Source organism: Protobothrops mucrosquamatus, unplaced genomic scaffold, assembly GCF_001527695.2.
Source record: "Protobothrops mucrosquamatus isolate PMUCROS unplaced genomic scaffold, P.Mucros_1.0 scaffold253, whole genome shotgun sequence".
NCBI lineage: Eukaryota > Metazoa > Chordata > Lepidosauria > Squamata > Viperidae > Protobothrops > Protobothrops mucrosquamatus.
The window spans coordinates 261,916-289,025 of NW_015386601.1; the positions used below are offsets into that span (position 1 = coordinate 261,916).

The 27,110-nt window shown below is 39.2% G+C and overlaps 1 protein-coding gene across 1 annotated transcript in view; it reads left to right on the forward strand.

Moving 5' to 3' along the window:
- The first annotated feature begins 10,330 nt into the window (after positions 1-10,330).
- The window catches only part of PLEKHM3 (pleckstrin homology domain containing M3), a 55,733-nt gene continuing 38,953 nt past the window's right edge, over positions 10,331-27,110 (forward strand). Inside the window, exons 1-2 of the mRNA XM_015814462.1 lie at positions 10,331-10,980; positions 15,301-16,224. Coding sequence (XP_015669948.1) covers positions 10,380-10,980; positions 15,301-16,224 — 1,525 coding nt within the window. The 5' untranslated portion in view covers positions 10,331-10,379. The remainder of the gene's footprint in view (positions 10,981-15,300; positions 16,225-27,110) is intronic.

A 27,110-nucleotide genomic window follows, 5' to 3' on the forward strand; every position in this document is an offset into this window, starting at 1 on the left:
CTTTATTTGTTGAAGTTATTCTTATATGTGTTTTGAACTGTCAAAGTGTGGGACTGTGGTACTAGGGAAGGAAAACAGAAAGAAAAAGAACCAGAACTCCCACCTTAGGGTATGCAGGTGTAAGTCTTACATAAGCATCCGTGCTTTGAATGAAAATGGCACTTCTGATATTAGGATTTCTTCTCTCCCAACTGCAAGGGAAATTTCCTCTTACTGGCATGGCTCCAAAACAACTCTCTTGTCAAGAAAGCATGCACCTGTATAGAACTTCAAATTCTATGTTTTTTCCGAGGATTGTATGGCATTTATTACACCTGGACAATAATTGTGCCCTTTAGCTTAGGCCACGCCTTTCGGTCAGGCAGAGGAGAATTACCATTCGCTATCAACATCCCTGGCTCTGCTCTCCCTAATGTTCAGAGATATTAGCGCTACCCTGTATTTCTCCTCTTCTATTACACTAGTGCAGGGGTAGGCAACCTTGGCTCTTTTATGACTCGTGGACTTCAACTCCCAGAATTCCTGAGCCAGCATGGCTCAGCTTGGAAACCTCTCCCTTTCCTCTCAGCATGGCTGGCTCAGGAATTCTGGGAGTTGAAGTCCACGAGTCATAAAAGAGCCAAGGTTGACTACCCCTGCGCTAGTGGTTATATCTACATGTTACTGTCGCTATAGGATCTCCATTGCCGCACAACTCCGGACCCTACCGTCAAACAGCGGGGACCAGTTTTCGCTCTCTTTGCTCTCCCTTCAGGGTCCTGCAGATTTTTGCAACCCTCCTTTTGATTGCAGGAGGAGTCAACATACAGGGTATACCATTCTCACAGGTCTGAAAATACGAGGGATATACGCGGCGTTCGCGGTGAAAACTTCGTCAAGCTGATACCCATCAATCACAGGGTGCTGCGTGATAGGTTGTTCCCCCCGCGCTGCTTCCGCAGGGAAAGTGGGCGGGCGCCTCCGGAACCTTCTTTCCTGGCTTCCGTTTCCCTCGCTACCGCGGGGAGCCCTTTAAGGGGAGCACAGGGAGCGTGCGTAAACAAGCAAGCGAAAGAACGCTGAATAATGCGCCGGCGCCTCTTCCCTGTCATTGAGCCAAGGCGAGAAATAAGACCTGGGGAGGAAATACGCCAGATTTTGCAGCGCGGACCTTTTAGGAGTCAGGTAAAGGTTCCTCTGTTCATAAGTTCCTGCCTTGCGCCTAAGTGTATATGCTCTGGAAATAGATGTATGTCTGAGAATGTGAGCATAAAAACCTTTGGGGTGTCCGAAGGATCCAAAGTTGTGTCTCATTATTGGTATTATATGGGTGTAATTTTTCCCAGTAAATGTCCTTGTTCTGGATTTCATTTAAAAAAAAAAACTCTAGACATGGCCGAATATGTCCTCTTTGTTTTTGAATCACATAGGGCTCTATAATAGCAAGCAGGTTCTTCGCATTTCGTAGACTTCTGTATGTGTGTATGTTTTCCTGCTACTATAAATAGGACAAAAATTGTAGTTTCACTTAGGACAGTTTAACAAAAGAATCAGGGCAATAACGTGAGAAGCACAAAGCTAATATTTGCTTTAATGTTGAAATACATGCAGTGAATAATTTGCATAAACTCCATGTTAAGTTCCTCATACTAGCTGGTTTTGTTGCTTTTATGTTTTCTTTCACAATTTGCAGCCAATACTTCCTCCAAATACCCAAGGTATGGACAAGGTTTTAATACTTGTCCCCATCCCTTGTAAAGTAGTCTAACCTTGGAAGTATTGATTATGTCAGAAGCATCCAATAGGGTCTTGGTTAGAATGCCAAAATTTGAACCCAGATCTTTATAGTTTACAGACCAGTTCCATATTTAGCAATACTGTTTAAAATAATCATGGGTATTAAACTCTTTCTTTGGGTTGGGGCAAAGAAATTTAAATGATGAATCAGATAGCAGACTTGTACAATATTTTATAGACTTGTAACTATTACAATATTTTCTTGTAAATATATATTTATGTAAGACCTGGTCTCAAACTTCTTGTCCTGTTCAATAGGAGGAAGTGAAGGGAGGGCAATTTTCCAGGTAAATAAAAGTGAAAACACCAATATCCTGTGTTTCCTGGTCTGCATGTAGCCCACTCTGTCAAAAAAGAATTATTACAGTTTTGCCTGTCTAGCTTTAAAGTTGATTTGAAAATTATCTTTCTATATGACTGTGTGCATGATTGTAAAATCTGAAATAATTATTAGTTGAATCTATATTACTTTGAATTATCTGGAGATAGGATTATACAGCATGAAACACAATGGCAGAATTCACACATGATGTTCAGCCATTTCTTAAGTTTGGGATAGTAAGTTGTATGAACTCCAACATTGTACTTTGTGTGGCTTGTAACTTGGTATGATTTGTAAACAGTTACTGTAATTTATTCAATAAAACTAGATTAAATAATCTCTAATTTTACATGTGAAATCAGCTAGTGAGAATTAATTCCGTTTAAAATATACAGAGGCATGTCTTCATCCGCCCAAAGGACGTATTTCAACAACTTCTGTAATTACTTGTTCCGTTAGTTCTGTATCTTTCACTTTACAGCTATTGTCCTTTCTTCATGTTTCAGCTACTGGAATCAACTGAGACATAGCTCACAGCTGTCTCATCCTTCCTCTGGCTTAATGACTTCATCTCTGGGAGCATCTGTTACCATTATTATATGACTTGCTTTTATTTCTGCTGAGTGGAAGCAATACTTCAGATTTTCTTCCATGAAAGAAAAACACGTGCACAGATACAAGAGTATTTTACTGTTTTTTAGATTGGTGTTGATATATTTCTAGTTTTTAACTCTATTTCTGCAAGCTACCCTGAACATTTAGGAAAGTGGGCAGAGTACTGTACACATATTCAATATATTAAATAATGTTTTATTTGTGTATGTACTCTTAGTTTATGATATGAACACTGTAGAAACCATGAGCTGTTTGGAAATGTGGGCAATAACAGGGCTAAGCCTGTACAGTGAATGTTTGGTGATCTCAAATCTTTTCTACCAGAAGCCCTTTGCATCTATAAAGCTTAATTCCATCTTCTGCGTGGTTCCCACTGCACTCTGTCTTCTAAGGAATGCCTTGCCTGCTCCTAACCTGTTTTACTTTCTGGCATTCTAAAAAAAAAGAGAATAATTGAATACTACATCATTTGCCATGCCTGTAGCACTGAAGGGCAGCCCTTCTTCCCACCCACTTTTATCTACTTCATTTTGGAACATAGACAATCTCACAAAAAATAGATAATTATTTTTTTAAAAGGAACAAAGAATATGAAATATATATTTGAGTTTAATCACAAGCAAACATTGAGTGAGCAAAGGAAGTAAAAAGATGGAATTGTTCAGATTGAAGGGTGCATAAAGCTTTGGGTAAACCACCAGATAATGCTGATCTACTCTTAGAGGCAACTCTGCTCTTAAGTTCAGAGTTCCATAAAATACGGCTTTATTGAACTTATATGGGGGAATATGAATGCTACAGATAAACGATTAGATTTTAAACACAGAATTAAAAAAAAAGTTGTACAAATGTCTAGTTAATTTTTTTAAATCATTTCAGATCTAAATAAATGTCTCTCTGTCTCAATTCTTCCTGGACCCCTTCTTATAGATCCCTGAAGATTGCAATTAGTTATTTCTAAAGCTGTTGGAGAGAGAACAAAAATCCTATGTCTTTTTTCAAAGTATAAAAAGATAAAAAAAAATTCCCCTGTAACAGAAAGGGGGCAGTTCAAAGGAGGTTATCTCCCTATGTGTGTGATCACAAGCCGTGCCTCAATCATCTTGATGACATATTAAAACTAAAATGCATTTGCCTGACAATGAATCCAGGGTGGCCTTGCCTGTCCTTTTATAATAGTGCAGACTCCTGTTTAGAGTATGTGTCAAAATCCTCTTCATGCTCTGTGGAATTGTTTATTAAATTCCTCTTCAAAGGCCAAATTATTTCCTTCTAACTTAATCACAATATGAGTGATTCATACAGACTTTTTGGCAAAATAATTTTAGTTCTTCAGAGGAGCAATAGTGCAGATCCATAGAGAAGCTTCTTGACTGGGCTGCTGCCATGAAGCTCTTTGTTTTAAGACTACTTGTGCTTCTTATTGGCCTCCTGATGCCAACATTGAGTTCAGCTTTTTTCCTTTGGGATTGCCTCTTTCTGTTTCTATGCTTTTTCGTGGTATCTGAAGCAGAACATCCAGATTCAGCCATAGTTTCTTTCCATATAGCATTAAACTTGTGAACTCTCAGGCTTTCTCCTTCTGTTATATATTCAAGATGGACAGTGTTTAATATTTATTTGTTATGTATATGTAGGGGTATGGGTCTATACCAGTGGTTCTCAACCTTTTTAATGCCGCGACCCCAACCGGTCGTAAGTCGAGGACTAAATCGGTCGTAAGTCGAGGACTACCCAACTGGTCGTAAGTCGAGGACTTTCCCTGCCCAGGAGCACCGCGCATGCGTGGTTCCGCCCCCTGCGCCGGCCGAGGCGTAGCTGGCAAGCGGCAGAGACGGAGCAGGCCGACCACCAGCTGGCCCAGCCCAAGGGAGGTAAGGCACCTGCCGGAAAAGGGGAAAAAAATGGCAGACAAAAAAAATGGCGGACAGCCTTGCTTGGCGACCCCCGTAAAATGGTCGATCGACCCCAAATGGGGTCCCGACCCACAGGTTGAGAACCATTGGTCTATACATATGTTGCATATAGTATGTTTAGGTGTGTGTTGCATATAGTATGTTTAGGTGTGTGTCATGTATATGTTCACTTCGAGAGCGGGCAACTAAATTTCATTTTTGATGTGTGGCGTTGTGCCCACAGTAAAAAAAATGACAATAAAGGTTATCTTATCTTATCCATATTTCCTGTAGCAGCAGATAAATGCTTAGCTCCATTTAGTCACCCCAACTCTACCCCAAATTAAGGCATTACAGGGTCGTAAAAGAGGGCTTTTTGTAGATCTGCCCCTAATAACTCACTTGAGCTGTTGACCCTTTTTATTTAAATCGACCATCAAACCAGCTCTCACCCAATTAATGGCCAAACTTCCATAAATTAACTGGTTCTTAGCATAGATGTTTCATTGGTCGCTTAGTAGGCTTGTTTTCTGGGACATCTTCCCATGGATTAGAAATATATTTTTAATGTCATGAATTTCCTTACAAGAGGAGTGCAGGTTCCCACATTTAATAAATTTTGCCTTCACCATAATTTTTATTTGTTTAATTTTGTTTCTATTACAGTACTTTTTTCAAATTATATTAAATATAATCCCTAATGATGCACTAAACATCTAAGATTGTCAAAGGGCAACATTGCTCTTACGCATGCAGATTCCTAAGAATCTATTCATACAAACTAACACTCTGTTGAATGCAGCAGGTACGGAGTCCATAATGGACATTGAAATGGAAGCAAATGGACATCGTGGGGCCCTTAATGGTGCAGCCCCAGAAATTCAGCATGAAAAACAACGAACATCAAATTCCAAATGGAGGAACCCCCAAGAAAGATAATAGCAATTGCTCAGCCTCAAATCATAAAAATTGCATGGGGCATTTCAGAAGTTGAGCATAGTGGATTGGTACTTTGCATACTAGCATTGCAGCAGATTGAAAACATTGTGCAACATCAATAGCAATGTGATTGCCTAGCCTTGATCCTGATCAGTTTCTTTTGTTTAGCCAAAAAATTAGATATTGGAGGAATACACAAATCGTGGCTTGCTGTTTTTCGTGTTTTAGTCAGTTCCCTTGCTTTTAATAGGCTGTCTGAATCAATCTATTTGATAAACTAAATTGTTCTAAAAAAAATCACTACAGCACAAAATTTCCGTAGTGAGTTGATATCTTGCCTGGCATACCCACCTGTATGTTAAATTGCTACTTCTTTATATAATTCTATGTCATTGGATTAGTTGCATACTGGAAATTAGTGGGAAACAAGCAGGAAGTTGTGAAGGCTGTTAATCACATGGAGTTCCTGCCAACAAGAGAGGTAGATTTGTTGCTTTGCTAAATGAGGATACAGTTGATCATGGGAAGATGTGGTATGTGGATACATTGATATTGAGAACAGTTTGCCAAGAACTTCTGTAAGAAATGCTTAAATGCTGCTACATTATTATTTCTTTGTAAGAGAAATTCACTGTGAAAAATGATGAAAGACATATAGCACATCAATTCTTTTTGCTTGAATCGTTCTTCATTAGTTTAAATAAGATCAGGTTTGTTTGCAAGATTAATGTCTGGCCTGCCATGTTTATTGGTTGGATCTATTTTAGATAAATGCCAGAACTCTAGCTTTGGTTGCTGGGATTGGAGTTTGGAAAGATGTGTCTTACCAGTTTCATCTGTGAGCCAGTAGTGATTGACAAAAATAGTAAGTCATAAGAAATTGAAAATTGGGCGGGGGGACTGGACAGTTAACTGAGCAGAAACTGGAACCTGTGATGAATAAAAATAAATAGTTGGATTGGAGGTTTCTTTTTAAGCACTGGAAGTCTTGATTCTCAGTTTTCTCTCCTAAGAAAGTGGAATAAAGTAAGTAAGTTATATTCAACTTTTCAGTTCAGAGAAATGTAAACCTATCCTTGCCAGATACATAGAAAATGAATTTCTTTTCGTGTTATAAGAGAGCAGGTATTATTATTATTTTTACAGGGAAATAAAACCAGTAGCATTTCATTTGGAACACCAGGATATAGAATAAATAATCTGTTGTCCTGCAGAGAAAATGGCTAGTCTTCCATTAACCAAGACTGCACAAAAGGATGAAATACAGATTTGTATCAAGGAAACAAAAGAGTCCCTCTCATTTCCACTGTTGTGATGAAAAACATTTTGTTAGCAGATCATAAGTAAGCATTTATGTATTTTAATTTATCCTTTTCTGTGGAGAAAACACAAAGGGAAAATTACCCTTTACTGCTTGATAGTTGGTTAGTGGAAATAATTTTGCTAGTGTGTAATGATTATGAATCATATCTTCTCATCTCAGCCTTACAGATGGCAACTGAACTGTGTGTTTTAACTGGTAGTTTTCGATCAGTGTTAATGGTTTAACATAAAAGTAACAGAATTTTGTAATGAGATAATATCAGCCCAATATAAATGACACCACTAAGTCTGAAATTCTACAAATTATCCTTGGAATAAGTTATTATAAATTCAGTGGATCTAATTCTGTGATATGTATGAGAAACTATTATAAGGATACTAGCCAGTTGATCATTTAAATACATTTTTGGAATATATTAAAATATGCAGTATTTAACTTGATAAATTGCTTGTTTAAATTATAGAGGTAATGAAGAAGACATGCATCCAACCAAGATGATGAAAAAGAAATATGGTACACTTATACTTTATTTCAAAATCTCACTCGTTTCCTAAGAAGACATTGAACAGCAGAAATGACAAGTGCACATTGTGCACACATTAGATAACGCTACTATACAAATAAAACACATAGAAATCAGTATGGGGAAATGTAAAATGTTAATAAATAAGTAACTAGTAAAGGACTAGAAAAGGAGTATACAGTGTGGTAATTGTTTTGGAAATAATAAGAAACGTAAGGGGGGAAAATCTAAAAATTAAAACAAATATGGGGAAAATATTTTCCTGTTTTCATATAGGAGAGGCCTAGGCATTCTTTAAGATCCTTGAAGTATTATTTTAGGCACCAAAAAGCGTAGTGGTGGAAACATTGTCTTACCAGTTCTTCTTTATATAGAATGTTTAACTTAATATTTCCCCATCGTGATAACTTAATAATATATAATAACTTAGTTATAAATTATTATATTATATTATGCATAAGTGACTAAATGTGCTCTACCATTCCTCCAACTGCTGTGCTAACAGGATGTTGTGTTTTACAATCTGGTACATTCCTGCATAATTTATCTTCTAGTAACTACACAAATAATTCTAACATGTTCAGGCAGATATAGGTAGTCCCCGAGTTATGTCAGTTCACTTAGCGGCCATTTGAAGTTATGCAATAAATGCTCCCTAGTGTTTACAAACAAGTCCCAAAATTAACTAATGTTGCAGCACCATGGCAATTGTTCCCCTTACAAACGACCGCAGTGGCTCTCCAACATTCACACTGTTCCTCCCCAGCTCACCACAACTGCTTCCCCCTCCCATCCTGCCGTGCCAGACTCACTTACCTTGCAAAGATCTGTCACCTCTCTGCCGTGGTTTCTTTGCCTTTGAGGGAAAGGAGAGTCAGCTTGTAAATGCTTTTCGCGCCCGAGAGTGAAAGGTTCTGAGGGCTGCAATCTCACGTGACTTCAGGCACCCATTCTGATGTGTGCTTGAAGTCACGTGAGATCATGGCCCTCAGAACATTTAACTCCTGGCACGAAAAGCATTTGCAAGCCGATTGTGTTGCTCCCAATGTCCGGCCAGCTTGCAAATGCTTTTCACACTGTGAGTGAAAGGTTCTGGGTGCTGTGATCTCACGGGACCTCAGGCCGCAAGATCACGTGCCGAGAAGCTTCCAGTCTCCAGGCAAAATGTTTGCAAGCTGACAGGAGGTGTTGGGTCAGCAAAATCACTGCCTCAAAGCGTCCGGCCAGTTTGCAAACACTTTGGGCGCCAAGACTGGAAGCTTCTGGGTGTCATGATCTTGCGGCCTGAAGTCCCGTGAGATCACAGCACCCAGAACCTTTCACTCGCAGCGCGAAAAGCATTTGCAAGCTGGCAAGATGCTTTGAGGCAGTGATTTTGCTGACCCAAATCCTCCTGTCAGGTTGCAAACAGTTTGGGTAGAGACTGGAAGCTTCTGGGCACCATGATCTTGTGCGGCAGAGAGGCTGGGGAGGAGACACCTGGAGAGGAGACAGCTCGCTAGGTCTTTGCAAGGTAAGTGACCCAGCACGGCAGGATGGGGGTGGGAAGCAATTGTGGGGAGCATGAGGTATCTCAGTGGGTCAGGGGAGGCCTTGGGTGGTCTTAAGCAGGTGGTCTATTCCATCACTAGGCCCCCCATGGCCTTCCCCACGCTGAGATACCTCATGTTCACTTAACGACCCGTGCATTTGATTAGAGAATGCATGGGCGAAAGCAGGGAGTGATGGCGTTCAAGGTATGCAACTCACTCCTACGAATCCTTGAGTTATAAATGGAATTCATAACTCGAGGACTACCTGTATAAGGAAGATGCAAATTTGCTGGCCTTTGAACTCTGTCTATGAACTCTTCCTAGCTATACCCCAGCCTTCCAAAGCTGAAACCCTTGATTAGCCTGGCCCCAGGATACTTGCATTATTTAGTCAAGCCTGCTTAATGTCCTAGGTGACAAAGGTGAGAGTGGGAAACTGTTCAACTTGAATAAATTGAACACTGTATGCACCTGTCTCTATGTCTGACAGTGAACAAAATCGAGGGTCGTGTGTCACCCCTCCCGACTTCCCAGATGCACTTTTGAAATAAGGGACTAGACAGTTACTCTTCCATATTTTAAATATAAACTTACAATGTACAATATAAGATAGCATGCAATAAACACAATTAGCATTAAATTAATATTTAAATTGTATCGATATAATTAAACTCAACAAACAGTAATTATCTTATGTAGGTATGGATGTAGAAGAACTCTGCTCAGAAAGCCAATCATCAGGAATAACATTTATTTAAAAATTTCTGTGTAGTGCCTAAAAAGGGTTGAAAACACCAGAGAGGTGTTGTCTATATATTGCATTTTTGTAATTGCCTTGAGTCACATGAAGGCAATTTACAAATTTTTGTGTGTATAAATACATGGAAGTGTCAACATAGTCATCACCCTCTATCCAGTTGCTAGCCAAGTAATTCCCAAAGATGCAATTCTCTGAGGGCCTCAGGTAAAGATTTTAGTGTGCTAAACCTATGGGAGAAGAATCTTCTAGGGTTGTTCAAGATGGCTGAGTAGAGCCTGAGATAAGTGGACCAAAAGGAGATTTCAGCAATTACACTTAAGTTATGCTCTTATCTTTCTACTGTTTATAGGTGCTTTCTGGTAGGACATGAGAATCTATTGTAGCTAATGTTACTTCAGAGTATTTTATCATGTTTTACAGGAAAATCCAGTTTCTGTAAAGAATTCTTGCTGAACCACCAATACTTCTTCATTCAGGAAGAAAAAGCTGACGGCAACTATTACACATGACAACATTTACAAATGAAAGCTGTTTCAAGCTCCTGAAGTGAAATGCCCATGGCAATGAAAACTATATTGATTCTGTCTCCAGCAGGATAGAGAAATACCTGCAAGAATCTTTCCAGAGATACGTCTTTGTCTTTTGTTTTATTAAAATACTCCCAAAGATATAGGTCTCTTGACTACAAATAAAATGGAGGCCTTAGAAGTCGATGACATCAGTCCAGCCTTGGAAGTGACGGAAGACTTCTTCAGTACCTTTGATGCTAAGCTGGAAAATGTGCAGCCCCTGGAAGTTTATGGCATTCAGGAGATTCCTGAACTGGTTGGATGTGACGCATTTAATAAAATCACAGCCTGTGGAGATTTAAGGAACATTACTTCTTTAGGGAAGAATAACCTTGTTTGGGCACACTGCAAAAATGGAGTTTCAGAAACCAAAGTAGAGGCTGCATTTCCTACCAAAGAACAGTTTAGAGTGCAAAGGGGAATGGTGCCAGACAATCTCTCCTGGGCTGAACAGGGAGACACTTCAGCTCTTAATATCTTTAACATCTGCCAGAAGAGGAAGAATCGGCCCCGTTCTGTGAATGATGTTATAGTCCAAAATGAAGAAACTTCCTCTTTCAAGCCAGGCCATAACCGGTCACATTCTGATATTAGTCACATAAATTGGGGCCTCATCTTTAATAATGCCTCTCCACAACAGCTGTCTAATCAGGCGAGCCAGTGCTCTAAACATTCATTTACACCAACTGGATTCAAAAAGGGAAAAGATGTTCCAGGGAATACTGGTAAGTATTAATATTTGGCTCCAACTCTCCAGCTCCCAGAATTCTCCAGCCAGCATGGGGAATTCCACAAGCATGGCTGGTTGGGGAAATCAGGAAGTTGAAGTCCACAGGTCCCAATTCTGGGAGTTAAAGTCCACAAGTCTTAAAAGTTGCCACGGTTGGACACTCCTTGTTGAGGAGTTTACAGCACCGATTTCTGGATTCAGTTTCCAATTCCACTCTACTTCACTGTGTATTCTTTAAATGAAAGAAGCAAGGGATATGAATAGATGTTGAAGAATACGCTGAGAAAGGAGTCATTGTCAGAATCTTACATTATAAATGATAGTAGATGAGGATATTTGTGCAAAGCTTCCATACTCAATCCAATAAAACTGCAGACACCACCTCTGTAGAGTATTTTAGTTCGTGTATATATTTTGTGACATATGAAAATTATTTTTATTGATTGATTTTATTTATTAAATTTATATGCTGCCCATCTCACTCTGCAAACCGTCTAAAGGCAAAAAGAAAATACCTGGATTGTTTTTGTTTGTTGTTATTTTCATTCTCAATTTCTTCCAAGTGGCCAAATAGTTAACATTCTGGGAAGATCAGTTTGCTTTATGCTTCCTTCCAAACTTTCTGGATTGTTGTTGTTTGGAAATTCTTGCTATTATAGCAAATTCCTGGTAGTAAAAACTCAGCAGTATTAAACCGAGGGAGTAATGAGTCAAGAAACCTCTCAGATGGTTCACTAATGCATTAAGAAAAAAAATGCTGTCAATGCATGCTCATTCTAGATGTGATATTTGATGTCTTAGTCCTAATTTCTTTTATATGACAGAAAATTTCCTTTAAAATTATAGGCGGGAGGGTTCCTTTATTTAAAGGTCTTCTCAATTGTTTATTTGCCTAACACCCAAGTTAGCCAATATCTTTGACTACTTATGGACATGTTTAAGGATTCTGGAGAAATCAATGCCTTTTATTTATTTAATTAAATGCCAATTGGTCCTAATACCTAAGTAAAACCTCCATGTTTAGGGACATTGTACCTCTAAATATGTGGTGCTCAGGTGGGTAAAGAATGAGGAAGTATTATTGCTTTCTTGCTTCTTCATTTTGGAAACAACTAACTGGTAACAGCTGTAAATGGTTTGCTAAATTAGATGGACCTTTGGAGTGATTTAATAAAGTAATTTCACTATCATATGCAGACAATAACACTACCAAAAGATTGTGGACCATGAGAAATGGAACCCAAGTTTTGCTTGCAGTATGATCTTTGCTTCTATTACCTGGAGAGGTTGTTAGAATACAAAGAAAGAGAGATCTTAACTACTCTCAGCGAGCATTTCTGATATATAACATACATTACAAAAATTGTAATGAGACATAATAAAGAAAAGGGATATAATCTGTAGAGAGAAAATTCTTACCCTGCTCTTTTCTCTGATGTTTCCTCCTTTGGGACTTGTTTGTAGAAATTACATTAAAAAAAAAAAAAGCTACCCCAGATGTGGGCAATTTAATGTGATTATGTCCTATTTACTTTCATGGGCTTTGATTTGCTCTGCCTCAATTGAATTTCCTTGTTCGGTGAAAGTAAAGAGAAATTTTGTTTCCCTTTTAGAAGCTGGGGAGAAAGCACTCTGTGAAAAGGTATTATGTAGCTTTGGTGCATAAGGCAGGTGAGGTGGAACAGGGGATGTCTGAGGGAAGGCAATGGTCAGGGAGCTGTGATCTGGCCAGCTTGTGCCAGCAACTGCTGCTCCAAAGAGTGTGCTGGATATGCATGTTAATCAAGTCATTCCTCACTATTGTTCCTGTTGAAGTGGGAAGCCAGTTCACAGTAGCTTGAGAGACAGTTAGTAGAAAGAATGACTGGCTGTAGAAGATTGGGCGGGAGGGGGGTGTGTGGATGGGAGGAGAGGGAGCTTTTGTCTTGCTTAACAAAAGACAAGCAAATCTCTGAGACAGTTTAAGGCAAGCAAGGAGGAGAAAACAAGGATGGATGTGGCATGAAAACTAGCAGAACCTGAAGTGTCTTTTGTGCTTGATAGAAATTAGAACAACTGATGGAGTTGTAGTTGGATCTGCAGTAGCCATGCGGTTTCTCTTATTGGGTTAACAGAAAAGGAAGATGACAGTAGAATGTGTGCCCATTATCTACACTACAAAGGGGTGAGGGAGGGGGAGGCTCAAAGAATTAATGAGTTCTGAGTTAACACAGAAATTCTAATAAATCCTAGAACCAGAGATGGAAGGCAAATAAAATTGGTTTCTACTTATACTGTATCCTTTTGTCTCATCGACACCTCTTTCCTTCAAATTTAAATTGAATTTAGTTTCTTTGTTGTCTGCAAATGAAATAAAACCTCTCTTTTTAGGTTTTTTTCAGGGAGGATAAAATACATGTTGGCAGAGCAGTCTTTTATTACTTGCTTTAGTTCAGTGTGATAGGAGAAACATATGGTGCCGTGTATTGGAATAGTTATCAGATTCAGTGGCCGAGGTTGGGGTAAAATGCACAAATTGAAAATGCAGACACATCATTAAAAATATTTCTGAAAACTATAGAGGAGGTTCATTAAATTCTACAGCTGGATGGTACCCATTACGCCAGTGTTTCTCAACCTCAGCAACATAATAGTAATAGTAGTAATAGTAGTAGTAGTAGTAGTAGTAGTAATAATAATAATAATAATAATAATAATAATAATAATAATAATAATAATAATAATAATAATAATAATAATAATAATAAAAATTGGAAGGGACCTTGGAGGTCATCGAGTCCAACCCCCTGCTCAGGCAGGAAACCCTACACCATTTCGGACAAATGGCTGTCCAGTCTCTTCTTAAAAGCTTCCAGTGTTGGAGCATTCACCGCTTCTGGAGGCAGGTTGTTCCATTTGTTAATTGTTAATTCCATTGGTTAATTAACTTTACGTTGTGTGAACCTCAGCTCCCAGAATTCCCCAGCTTGCACCCATTCTGTTCAAAAATCTAAATGAAAGCTTCCAGGCAGATGGCTTTTAGTCTTTTTTAGGCACATAGCACAGTAAAGGGGAGCTCAACATCTTTTTGCTGTTTGGTTCCACCATCAAACTGCTGCTGTTACAGTTAGGATTTTTTTTTCTATTGGTCAGAATCTGCCTTCCTATGACTTAAATACCTTATTGCCTAAGAGGTGTTGGCTTTCGTCTATGTGACATTTCAGTTAAAGAATGCCATTATATTCCCCCCCCCTATACCCATGCTTCTCTTCTCAAGGCTAAAATTACAAACTCCTTCCAACTCTCTTCATAGGACTAGTTTCTAGTCCCCTGATCATCCTTGCCACCAGCCCAGGACCACCTGTACTCTTCTCTCACATAGTACCAATTAAGACATTTCTCAGCATATTTTGCATCACCACTGCCAGACATTTGCCATTTTTAAAAACAATTTCCAGAAAGTGCTCTTCCAGAAAGAATATCAAGCAGTCCTGTACATGTTTACTAAATCCCATGGTGATCAGTGGTTTAGCAAATGCCGCTTAGTGGTTTAGCAAATGCCGCTTAGGATTATGGAGTTTACAGTAGTAAGAAATGATCACAGCTTAAATGTAAATAATTTTAATTTACATGGCATGAGGTGTAATTCACAGTGACAAAGAGGTTCATCTTCCTATTGAACTTTTACAAATTCTGTGAGAATATATGAAAATATTAGAATAATAAAAAATATCCTTTTGCCCAATGATTGTAGAAACAAGTTGCTTGGACAATTTAAGAGTATTTTTTTAATTTTGTGTGTTTATATCTGTGTATATATACACACAGTAACAATACTCTTATAGATATGGAAGAACGAGTGAGAGAGGTAGTTTGGGAAGTGGCTCTGAAGATGATCTTAAAAGTACTTATGGGAGAAGGAAGTCATGCACATCATGTTCCGAGCCATTTAGGGATGTCCAGTTTAATAGCATTTTGAATTGGGTCTAGTAGTAGTCTGGAAGCTAGAGCAGATGGCAAAGAATAGGCATAATATGATAATTTCTGCCAGCTCCCATTAAGATACCTTGCTGCCTATTTTGGATCAGTTGTTTCAAGATCCTTTGTAAGAGCAGCTACCTTTAATTCAAGTAAAAGGTTATCAAGGTGTAAGTTTGTAGCTCTAAATTATCTTTGTGAAGAGGAGTGTTGTAAACCTAACCAACCTCAGTTAATAAAAGATGCCCAGCCACTATGATTTCCTAAGCCAGTAATGAACAACTTTTACTGGTCAACTTAAGCATTATAGAGATGTTTTAAAACATTTATAATTACCTTTGTTCAAACTCTTTTCTAGAACACAAGCCTACATATTCAAATATCTTGAAGAAAGGGTATGTAGAAATTAAGAACAACCATGGCAGTTACTGGCAGGCTTTTTATGCAGAACTCTCTCCATATGAACTTTATCTGTATCAGCTTGACAAAAGCGGCAACCGGAACCTTCCAACAGTTTATCTGCTTTTGCACTTCCAAAGCATCAATGTGGAAACCAGTGTAGTTGATGCAGTCTTGTTCAATAATTTGCACCTGCAACTCAAAGCAGAATCACCTTGGGAAGCTTTGGACTGGGGGCAAAAACTTCGGCAAGCTGTTCACTCTTCCGTTCCATCGTTTCTGAGGCCAAAAGGAGACTTGGTGAACTCACGGAAGTTAGATAATGCTGAGAGCAGCCTCATTCAAAACCATGGTTTACAGAAGGAACCTGCTGAATTGTTCCAGTTGACATCTTTGACCCCAAACATCAAGGATTACCAAAGCATTGTCAAATCAGGGATTCTTTACAGATTGACTCTCCAGAATAACTGGAAAGCGTTCCATTTTGTACTCAGTGGGTCTCTTCTCATGGCATTTCAGATTGGTGGGCTTGATGAGGACCCTCTGTGGAGCTACAATATTGAGGCATGCATCTCTGTTCAAACTGATATTCTGGATGATTGTGACTCTTGCTTTCAAGTGATCTTTCCTCAAGATGTGCTTCGTCTCCGTGCAGAAACCCTTCAAAGAGCTCAGGAATGGATGGAGGCTTTGAAGGCTGCAACCAGAGCAGCGAGTTTAGGGCAAAACCTGCAGGTTACACTTAGAAACAAAGTTCAAGGCTTATCTTGTGGAAAAGAACATAGGAAGACCAAGCGCCAGTCTGTCACCACCAGTTTTCTGAGCATTTTAACTACCTTGTCCTTGGAAAGAGGCCTGACTGCTCAGAGTTTCAAGTGTGCAGGTAAGTAATATAAAAGAAGATGTTTTGTTGTTCCCAAACCTCTTCACTAATATATCTTTAGACTGCATAAGAGTGTCTCAATTTGGTATTTTTGGTGTAGCACATAACTTGGTTGTTGGTTCTGTTTGCAAATCGAGAGTTGGGATAATTTGAAACTCCACAGGCACTTTTTCCAAGGGTTCCCTGATAAATATTAATTGTGGTAAATTGCCACCAGTCAGTCTGAATTTGCTGATACACCCTGGCCAATGCATCTGGGAATTCTTAAAATTTTCTCTTTAGCTATTATAAAGAAAATGCTTTGTTTTATCTGGTCAAAATCAAGAATTGTGCTTGTTATGAAATACAAAGGGCAGCAACTCAGATTTCTAAATATAAAAAAACTAAAGACAAAAAAAAATAAAGCAATAATCACAGAATTTCAATGAAAAATTATTTATCTTTCACATTTCTGAACATCCCATCTTCCTCCAAAAGTGAGCAGTGTACTATGAAACATCAAAATATAAAAACAGTATATAAATTAAAATATTACAACTAAAATTTCAAAAAGAGGCAAGAATAATAAAACCCTGTTAAAATTAATTTTAAAAGTTGAAGGGAGAGCTCTCGTGGCACCAACCAGCCCCCCACGATCGCTTGCTCTTTTGGGCTTCACAGAGCTGTGTTTTAACTCCTTTTCTGAAGGCCAGGAGAGCCGGGGCCCACCCCTCCCTCCTGGGGGAGAATATTCCACAGGGCAGGAGCAACGGAGAGAAGGCTCTTTTCCTAGGCCTCGCCAGTCAGGGTTCTTTAACTGATAGGGTCTGCAGCATACCTTCATCCCCTTACAAGAATCTGGATGACCACAAGATGGTAGCAAAAGTAAGTAGTCTTTGTATTTCATGTAGTAGTCAACCAGATTTTCCCAGCCCAGGTATGATATAACTCTATTGTGCCCATCTGGTTTATGAATAGCTTTTTATAGAAGAAAAGGTAGATTTCTTTGCTCTTATATATAACATTTTGCCAACTTTGTTGTCTTTTGATTTTACAAATATTTCAATGTATTTAGTACACACAGAGTCATCCAACATCCAGTTACAATGAATTATTTGAATAAAACTTTTCTTTGGCCTTGCAACTTTTTATGAATCAATCTGTTGAAAGTAAAATACCGTATTTTTCCATCTATAAGACGCACCCTTGTATAAGATGCTCTGGCATGCAAGTGTTTCCATGCCGATCAGCTGTTCGGCACGGTGCCGAACAGCTGAGCCGGCAAATCCGGAGGTTCGGCTGGCCGACGATCTTACCCCCTTTCCCCTCCCGTTAGTGGCAAGCCCACAGGGGCTTGACACCTGCACTAGGCGGCATGTAAAGAACCCACACAAGCATGCCCTGGGCTGCAGAGGTTACCATTATTTTTTCGTGTATAAGACGCTGCACTTGTATAAGACGCACCTGATTTTTGAACAGGGTGTTTGCAGGAACAAATAGCGTCTTATACATGGAAAAATACGGTAATAGATTACCGCTAATACTAATAGAAAATTTCTTCAAATTAGAGAAAAACAGTCTGTGAGCTAGACACGTAAATGAGTGGAAGTTCTGTTATCCTCTTTCTGTTAGTTTTTTTTACATAGTTTGACTAGAGCAACAGTCCCCAACTTTTCCAGCTTTTCAGACCGGGGGGGGGGGAGGATGGAGAGGAAATGGTTCCACATGAGCTGCAGGCAAGCGCACACAGCTCCATTTGTGCTCACCACTCACACAAATGGAACCTCATGCATGCATGCCAGTACCCACTACTCGTACAAATGGAGCTGTGCGTGCTCGCCCGCTGCTCACGCGGCCCAGTCCCCTGCGGCTGGGGATCCCTGGACTGGAACACAAGAGCAGAGATTCTCACCTTTCCCATTAACATTTTTTGGGGAAGATTGCAAATGGCAATCATGTTAATAGACGATGCTGCAATTGTTATAAATGTGTGACAATTGCCTAGCATAGAATCGCAATCTTCCCCCTGGTTGGGCCAGTCTCTCTCTTGACTACATTACACCTCTTTCTACAATCAATTTACTTCCAGGTGCAATTCAAGGTCCTGATTTTGATGTTTAAAGCCCTACATAGTGTGGGAACAGGTTTTTTGAGGGATGGCCTCTTCCCAGATACATCTACCCATCCCATCACGTCAGGCAGGAAGAGTATTCTACAGGTTCCATTCCCAAAAGAGCTCCATTTGGCAGGACGCAGGCAGCCTTCTTTTTCTGCTATGGCCTCTGTGCTCTGGAACATCATTCCCCTGAGGTGAGGTTAGCCCCATCTCTTATTAGCGTTGTGGTTTGAAAGAGGGCTAAAAGAGGCCATCTATGTTAAAATTAAACAGTCCTCTCTCAACAGAGTGGGAGGGATAGACACCACCTATCTCCTGTTTACAACATAGTCCTTTCTAGCACTTCCAAGAACATTTCACATTCATTTGCACTGTGATTCAGGTGACCCAGAGGGCACAAATAAACCCCCAATTGGCCTCAACTACTCTCAGAGAGCTAATGACTGACCTTCAGAGTGCTAAAGACCAAATGACTGCAAGGAATACCATGTTTCCCTGAAAATAAGACCCAACCAGAAAATAAGGCGTAGCATGATTTTCAGGATTGCTCCTAATAAAAGCCCCACTCCAAAAATAAGCCCCAGTTAAGATGGTCAGCCAGACGGATGCATTTAGTACCGTATTTCCCCGAAAATAAGACTAACCGGAAAATAAGCCCTAATGCGTCATTTGGAGCAAAAAATAATATAAGACCTGGTCTTATTTTCAGGGAAACACAGTATGAATCCTTCCATTCCCACCATTCAGTCAAGAAGCTTCTTGGATGAGAAACAAAATGTCTTCAAGGAAAAATAAAGTCCATTTCCCTTTTGTAAAAGCACGTTTGGGATTTCCAGAAGACCTTAAAACATTGTTTTTTCGCCAGTTTTTGAAATCCAGAGCTTTCAAGATGACTATGAGATTAAATGATTTTGTTCTCTCACTTTCTGGAGTTTTATTTGTTTATTTTATAACAAAATATTTTGTTATAAAATAAAATATTTGTTATAAAATAATTGTATTTGTTTACATGTGTTTTTTTTATAATTTTAGACTTTTGTAGAGTTTTTAACTGTTGTATATATCATGCAGGGTCACCAGTTTGTGAGATGGGCAGCTGTATAAATATGCTAAATAACTACATAATAGAGCCCCGAATGTCATTTTGATCCTCCTGATATAATCCTGGATAAGTAGACAAATTACATTAGTATTTTGAGGTTTGATTTAAAGAAATCTGAACCTTTGAATAGGAAGTTAAGATAGATATTGAGTAGAAATTTGAGGATGAAGTACTAATGCTGCACTTTATGTCTAGAAATGTAAGGAATTGCTATTTCCAGCAGGGGGCTATATCAGGAGATTGTCTTGCTTGTAAGAGCGACCAAAGTTTGATACATGCATATAACACATACATATGCGCATCTACACACATGCACACACACACATAAGTTAAGAAAGCCAATGTACTTATTAGTGGAGCCTGAAAGATAAATTAGGCATTTATATTAATTGAAAAACAATACTTAGCTACTAAATAACTTTTGTGTGGAGAAATGAAGAATGCTATTTTTTCATATGCTAGATTTTATTTAAGGATACACATAAATTAATTCCTATAGAAATATAAAATGTGCTTATTTTAATAAAGTGGGATAAAGATTATAATGTTAGGCTGCAACTAAGCATTCCTAGGAGCCTTTAGTCCCCTTATTTAAAAGGGGGGATTTCCTTCTGCATCTTTTTCAGAGGGAAAATGTATTGCACGGAATTCAAGGGTGAGAGGCTGACTTGTCAGTGGTTGGTGGGACTGTTCTGCTTCTTTAAGAAAGCCCTCTTAAAGGGCTTCCAGTTTCTTGTTTTCTTTGTTAGGAAACTATAACCTGACCATGCCAGGTGGTTTGATCAATTAATAAGTTTGAAGCGAGGAAAGGGGAGGAAGAAAGTCTCATTCCATTGCAAGAATGTAGTTGTAATGGCTATTACAACAACAATAGACAAACTAGCCTCCAAAGTTAAGTTGTTCTTTTCCTCTCAATCCATAGCACTAGACTAGAGTAATTATTTTTTAGAAGGTGGGGATGTTGGAAAAAGGCAGTGGCAAAAAAACCATTTCTATATCATGCCTAGAAAATGGCACAGATGTTCCAGAGAAGTCACCTCAGATCAAGTTTTGACTTGAAAGTGATTTTTATTTTTTAAAAATCGGATTCTTCAATAAAATGCTGGAAATAACGTGATGAAAATTAGCCTAGCCAAGCAAAACATATTCAAGTATTCTTTGGATCCTTTGACAAAGATAGCTTTAGACTGGGTATGTACTACCATTTCTTGGCTAAGGGCTGCATTAAGTCTTTATGTAACATGGGCAGGACAAGAAAAATAATAAATTTGATTTACTTTTAGTTAGATTATATTTCTTTACTTGAAAACAATGGCCACATTTCTTGTCTGCAAATTTATTCTTAGAGAATTTATCCTTCTGACACATCTGAACTTAAAATTTGTCAGTGTTGTTCACAGAGGCTATATGAACCGCTTTGCAGGTGTGAAAAATTGTACGCAGTACTATAGTGCAACCTTCTAAAATTATGAATGTGTGCAACCTCCATGAGAAAAATGTAAATAATAGAGAAGTTGCCTGTGATTGGTTTTGACAAATAGCTAAAAAAGTCTTAGCTGTGACATACACCCCTTTTGGAAAACCCCTGGGCAATGATGTTGACAAGTGTGTACTAAGAAATAGATTACACTGTTAATGTCAGATGAGGATTCTGTTTTGTTTTGAAACCATTCTCATCTGTAGCAAATATAAATTCTACAACACCAGCTAATAATTAGTACAGTGTTTGTAAAGATAAGGTCTAAGATACAGCGTGTAGCCTAGGATAGCGGTCCCCAACCTTTGTGGCTGGGGGGGAGAGGGGAACTGGGCTGCACAAGGGGCAGGCTGGCGCACATGCATGCTCACACAGCTCAATTTGTGCAAGTTGAGCTGCTTGCGCCAGCCTGCCACTCACATGGCTGGTTCATAATAGGCCACAGCTCAGTAGTGGGTTGTGGACCCCTGGCCTAGGACAAATAAGTAAACCTTTTCGATGAGCAAGTATTTTACAGTAGTTCCTTAGACTCCGTTTTTTGTTCAGAACACCATGCTGCCATTATGTGCTTATAATTCCCAGAGGTAATTTAGCTGAAAGATAATTCTGTAAATGCAAATAATTCCTTTAACAAATGCATGGACCTGCTCCATAATACTATTTTTGTTGATGAGGATGCACCAAATATAGGTTAATCGGATTTTTAAAAAATCTACACTGGGAGGTACCTGCATATATGAGTGACTGCAGACACTATTCTTAACAACTACTGCCTTGCCTATTTTCTGCATTTTTTAAAAAAAAAACCTCTTTAAATAATAACAGGAGCTAATATGCTGCAAAGCAAGTGCAAACTCCAGCATCATATTTGTTTTCAAGAGTATCTCTGAACCTCAAATGAATTCCATACATTTCCTTTTAAATAATGATGGATGGTTGCAGCCTATTATTTTAATTGGGATTTTATTCCTTTGTTTTGATGAATAGGAAGAGTAAGCCAAGGATATAGGTAGTGTTATTCAGTGGGAAAGCCAGAGGGGTTGACAATGACAATCCAGTAAATTAATGTCTTATAACTGGTTGTATCCTTGTAGCACATAAACACGCATACACGTACTTTAACAGGCATAACTGACTAACTAAAATTCCATATGTATCCAGGAGCTTAAGGTGGGATTCTAACATTATTTTGGCCCCATATAAAGAGCTGTATAATCCCCAAAATAATTTAATATAATTAATACAATGTAGTTATTATTAAGCATTACATTAAATTATTTTCAGTGTAAAAGTAACAAGCCAAGGGAGAGGAGACTGTAAACAGTGATTGCAAAATGTCTTCATTGGCCTTTTCCCATTTAGAAAGATTTTGTCTGTCTTGTCCTCATAGGGTGACTGTTTAACCTACCAGGGTTGCTACTGGTAATTGCATTTTGTAGGCATTAGGCACACCAATTCCTCCTCCACCCACCCCCCATACCCTTACCCATCCCACCCCACCCCCACAGCTGCAAAAGTGGAGTAAGCTTTGTGTAGATAAAAAGTTTTGCTGCAAATTCTTCAGCCATTTAGTGCAAATTCCTGTAATTACCATCATTGTGTCCTGTCTGAATGGTACATAATACAGCAGAAGCCTTTCCTAATTGAGACTTTACAGGAGGTACAAATCCCTTCTTTGTTCAGCCTGACAAATTAGCGCCAGAAAGTGGCAGGGTCCAGTAGGAATCAAAGACTTAGCTGCACAAAGATGAGACTTAAGGCTACAGTAATAACCCTCTCTTGTTCTTCATGGGAGGAGAAAAGTAATGGTGAATAGAAAAATCAAGGTGTTTTTTTTTCTTTTGGGGTTTTTGTTTTGTTGTGAATTCCCTTGACATGACAGCACCTTAGGGCTGCTTTATTTATTTAGTACAAGTGATTAAATAGCAATGCAACAAGAGTGGCCCACTGTCCTTCCAGTTCCCCCCAAGCTGTAGATCCCCACAGCCTTGTCTAATTGATTGACAATGACCCACTGATAGAGAAGTTTGTTGGACGGATTTGATGGAGACAAGGTTTTTCCTTTTCCCATTTTTTGTTTGTTTGTTTTTCCTTGAATCCAAATTTGGAGGTGGTAATAGGGATTTGTTCTGTTTAAATTGCTTTCTGTGTTTTTTTGTCTTGCTATACTTTGCTTTAAAAGCATTTTCAGCAAAAGCTTCCAGACAAACAGCTGACTTTCAAGAGTGAATGAAAAAGAATATTGCTTAAGACAAGCTTATCTTGGCTACTAGCTAGCATTTTCTAACCAAGTGTATAGTAAGGTCAGAAGAACATTTTACAACAGTGGTTCTCAACCTGTGGGTCGGGACCCCATTTGGGGTCGATCGACCATTTCACGGGGGTTGCCAAGCAAGGCTGTCTGCCATTTTTTTGTCCGCCATTTTTTTTGTCTGCCATTTTTTCCCCCTTTTCCGGCGGGTGCCTTACCTCCCTTGGGCTGGGCCAGCTGGTGGTCAGCCTGCTCCATCTCTGCAGCTTGCCAGCTATGCCTCGGCCGGCGCAGGGGGTGGAACCACGCATGCGCGGCGCTTCTGGGCAGGGAAAGTCCTCGACTTATGACCAGTTGGGTAGTCCTCGACTTACGACCTGTTTAGTTCTCGACTTACGACCGGTTTAGTCCTCGACTTACGACTGGTTGGGGTCGTGGCATTAAAAAGATTGAGAACCACTGTTTTACAAAATGGAGTGGCACATACCTGCCCCCAAATTGTTTTGCTTCCCTAGCCCTAAGAATAAAGAAGCTTTATTAAGGTTATAATTCTGAATACATCTCTATAAAACTAAGTCAGCAAGGCTTATTTCTTCGTGAATATAGGAGTTCACCAGAGTTTGCAACTAATTATTACCCAAAGAATAATATCTTCCACTGCTGTGCTAGTTTTCAGTCTGCAAGAAAGTGAATCAGATTCAGATGACTTAAAACGTTAAAGTCATGTCCCATGTGGTTATTACTGTCAGGGTTATATATATATAATGGACTATCCTTCCTGGTTAGGCAAGTTCGGTGACACTTCAGTTTCAAATTTTTATGCCAGTTAAATAACATAGGTGCTGTTTTGCTTTCCTGCAATCCTGTAACTAGTTTTCAGTTTTCAAAATATTTCCTTCCAATTAGGGAATGTAGGCAACCAATTCTGGAAGACCTGAAGCTACTCTGAATGATATAACAAACCTAGAATCATTGTGATAATCATGATGCTTCAAGGATTTGTGGTCTATGGCAGGGGTCACCAACTCCCGGTCCATGGACCGGCACCAGTTCGCGGCATGCCAGAAACCAGTCCATGCAAACAAGTGAAGTCCCATCCACAGGATGCAGGGCAGCACGCAAAACCACTCTCCCTCCCGGCCACGAAGAAAACCTCTCTCCACAGAACCGGTCCCTGGTGCCCAAAAGGTTGGGGACCTTTGGTTTATGGGATTTATTCTTTGGTCTGCCTGCATAAGAGTGCATCTTGAGAGTATTGTCTGTGTTTGCTCTCTCAGAAGTAAAATCTGATAACTTCTGGGAACTTATATTTACATCAATGTGTATTGGATTGCATTGGAAAAGGAATTTCCTTAGCATAGGCTCCATTATACTTTGTGCTTGTTTAACAAATAAAGGAAGCCTGATTTCCATCCTGCTTATTAGTTTTGCTTGTTGCAGCTTCATGCTATGAAAATATAGTTAGGTAATTTGTGTACAGTATGTATAAGTGTATGCTTATTAGTTAAAAGTTTGGATGCTAAATGATACCCTTAGTATCTTGTAAACTTCCTGTTTCCCTGCATATATGGCAGTTGGAATGCCTTAACAAAAAAAATGAATGGCTCTAATGAAGCAGTAAAAAGGGGATTGGTAGGGACAATCTAGTATTTAATGCATGTTACAGGGACCTAGCACATGCAAACTGCATTCTGTGAGTAATCAAAAAGACTCCATTGGAGTATTTTCTATCTCTGTATGTGCATCTGTGAGAGAAATAAACTTAAAACAATTTTGTGTAGGGTCAAAAACATGACCCAAGGGGCCACATATGGCATATCTGAATTACTATGTGGCCCTTGGAGTCCTATCTAGAATGGGTGAACCCAAAGGTTTTGAGGTGCCACCTCTCTCTCTCCCTGTCCCTCTCCCTCTCCCCCCTCTCTCTCCCTGTCCCTCTCTCTCTCCCTCCTCTCTCCCCCTCTCCCTCTTCCTCTCCCTCTCCTCCCCCTCTCTCTCATATTTCGTTTTTTTCCAATTTTTCCAGTATTTGGGCATAATGAGTGAAACCTTTTAGATATTTATGGAGCCATTTCATCTATTGAAACTCATGAAATCTCTCCCAGAATAGGTTCTTCCGATACTCGAAATATGGACTTGAGATACCTCTGGAAGTTGCAAATCTTTGATTTGGGGACAGAGTTATCCAGCTCACAATGAATGGAGATCAGTGCTCAGCTCTCACCCTTAGCCACATCTTGCATCAGCTCTTATAGTAACATGAAAGACCATGCATATTAACTTCATATGCTTAATTTGTTTTGACTGGTACTGTTTGAGTTTTTATCGCCTATTTGTGCTATTCATTGAAACATCTTGATGGAAATCTTTTTCACATCTCATATTCTAATGTCATGAGTAAATGGTTTATTATTATTTCTATGTCTCTGGAAATGTATAAAATATCAGAATTTAATAGGCATATCAATTTTGCCTTCAGGGCCAATGGAACAGGGTAACTTGTTTATCACTGTAGGCATGACTGCATGACAAAAGAAAAGAAAGATGAACTGGAATTTTCTTTTCATGGCTTGCTAAGTCAGATGAAGAGTCTTGTTTAGCCCCCACCTCCAGCCAGCCAGCCAGCCAGAAGCAGTGGCTTACTAGGGACTTTCAAAGTTTCCCAGCCAAACTTGAAGGCACTTTGCTGCTTTGAGTGCTAGGTTCCATTTAGCAGGGAAAGGTTTTAGGGATGAAGAGTTCCTTCTTTATGAATTTGACATTTCCCTTTTCAAAGACACTGCATCTGGTATGAATCAGCAGATAAAGCAAGTGAACTGGGATTGTGTGTGAAACCATTTCTTTTGGCTGTACAGTACTGATTCTATCACTTGGACATTTCTTGTGCAACCCCTATGAATTCAATGCTACAAAAAGGAAAATACAGTATCTCCCTGGGTTGATCAGAAGCTACTTTAAAAAAAAAAAAAAAGCAGCCACATTCCCTACCATTTGAGCAGCTGATTCCGTCCCCCTCACTTTAGCTATCTGAGAGTTTTCCTCCACTTCAAGCACATCTTCTGGGGTGGGACCCATTTGCTTATTTCCTCTCTCCTATCAGAATAGTACTATGAGTTGTAAAAGATGCCCTTCTTCACCTTATATTACCTTTAGCGCCACTAGCCTGCAGGATAAGCTGTACATGTGTGTGCTTTTGTGAATAGAGTTGTTGCTTCATGGTTTTCTAATACCCTTTGAAATCAAAGCAATAAAAAAAAACAGTTTCAAAGGTGAAGGCTCCTCCTGCCACAAATTGATCTTTGTGAGATAGCTGGTGTAATGGTTTGCTCAGGTTGTGTTGACTTGGAGTTTAAGGTTAATAAACATACAAAGAACAGATTTTGGTTTGTTTACCTTGCTAAATGCAAAGTGCAGTTTTGTCAGCAATAACCATACTGTCTCTTTGGTGTGGTAAGGAAGAGGTTTGTCAACAATTGTTGCAGATTATGGTGTGAAAGCAATGCAACAGACTTCCTAATATAACATTTATTTCAGTCAGTGACCAGATAAAATAGAACATATATCAGGTACAAGGATGCCAGTCATGTGCTGTAATCAGTTGTTGGGCATATATTCACAGCAGCTATACATAACTTTGCAACAGATATTTAGTTTTTCCTCTCCTTGGAGTTTAGTTAGGCAGCATGCCTACTTTCTATCCAATTTTTTTTGGGGGGGGGGAACTTTCTAGTCCTACTTTTAGATAAGGAGAATCACCCTAATATGATGGTCCCATTCATCAGTGCTAGAAAATAAAATTATCTGACCTTCCTTATCCTTTCCACTTTTTTCACTTACAAAGCAGAGGCAACATCATTCACTGCCTGGCACTAGCTGGCCTCCCCTGTGCTGCCCTCTTCTTAATGTAGTGTTTTGGGTGGTATTCGCTGACCTCCACAAGGCTGCAAAAACAGATGGCTCT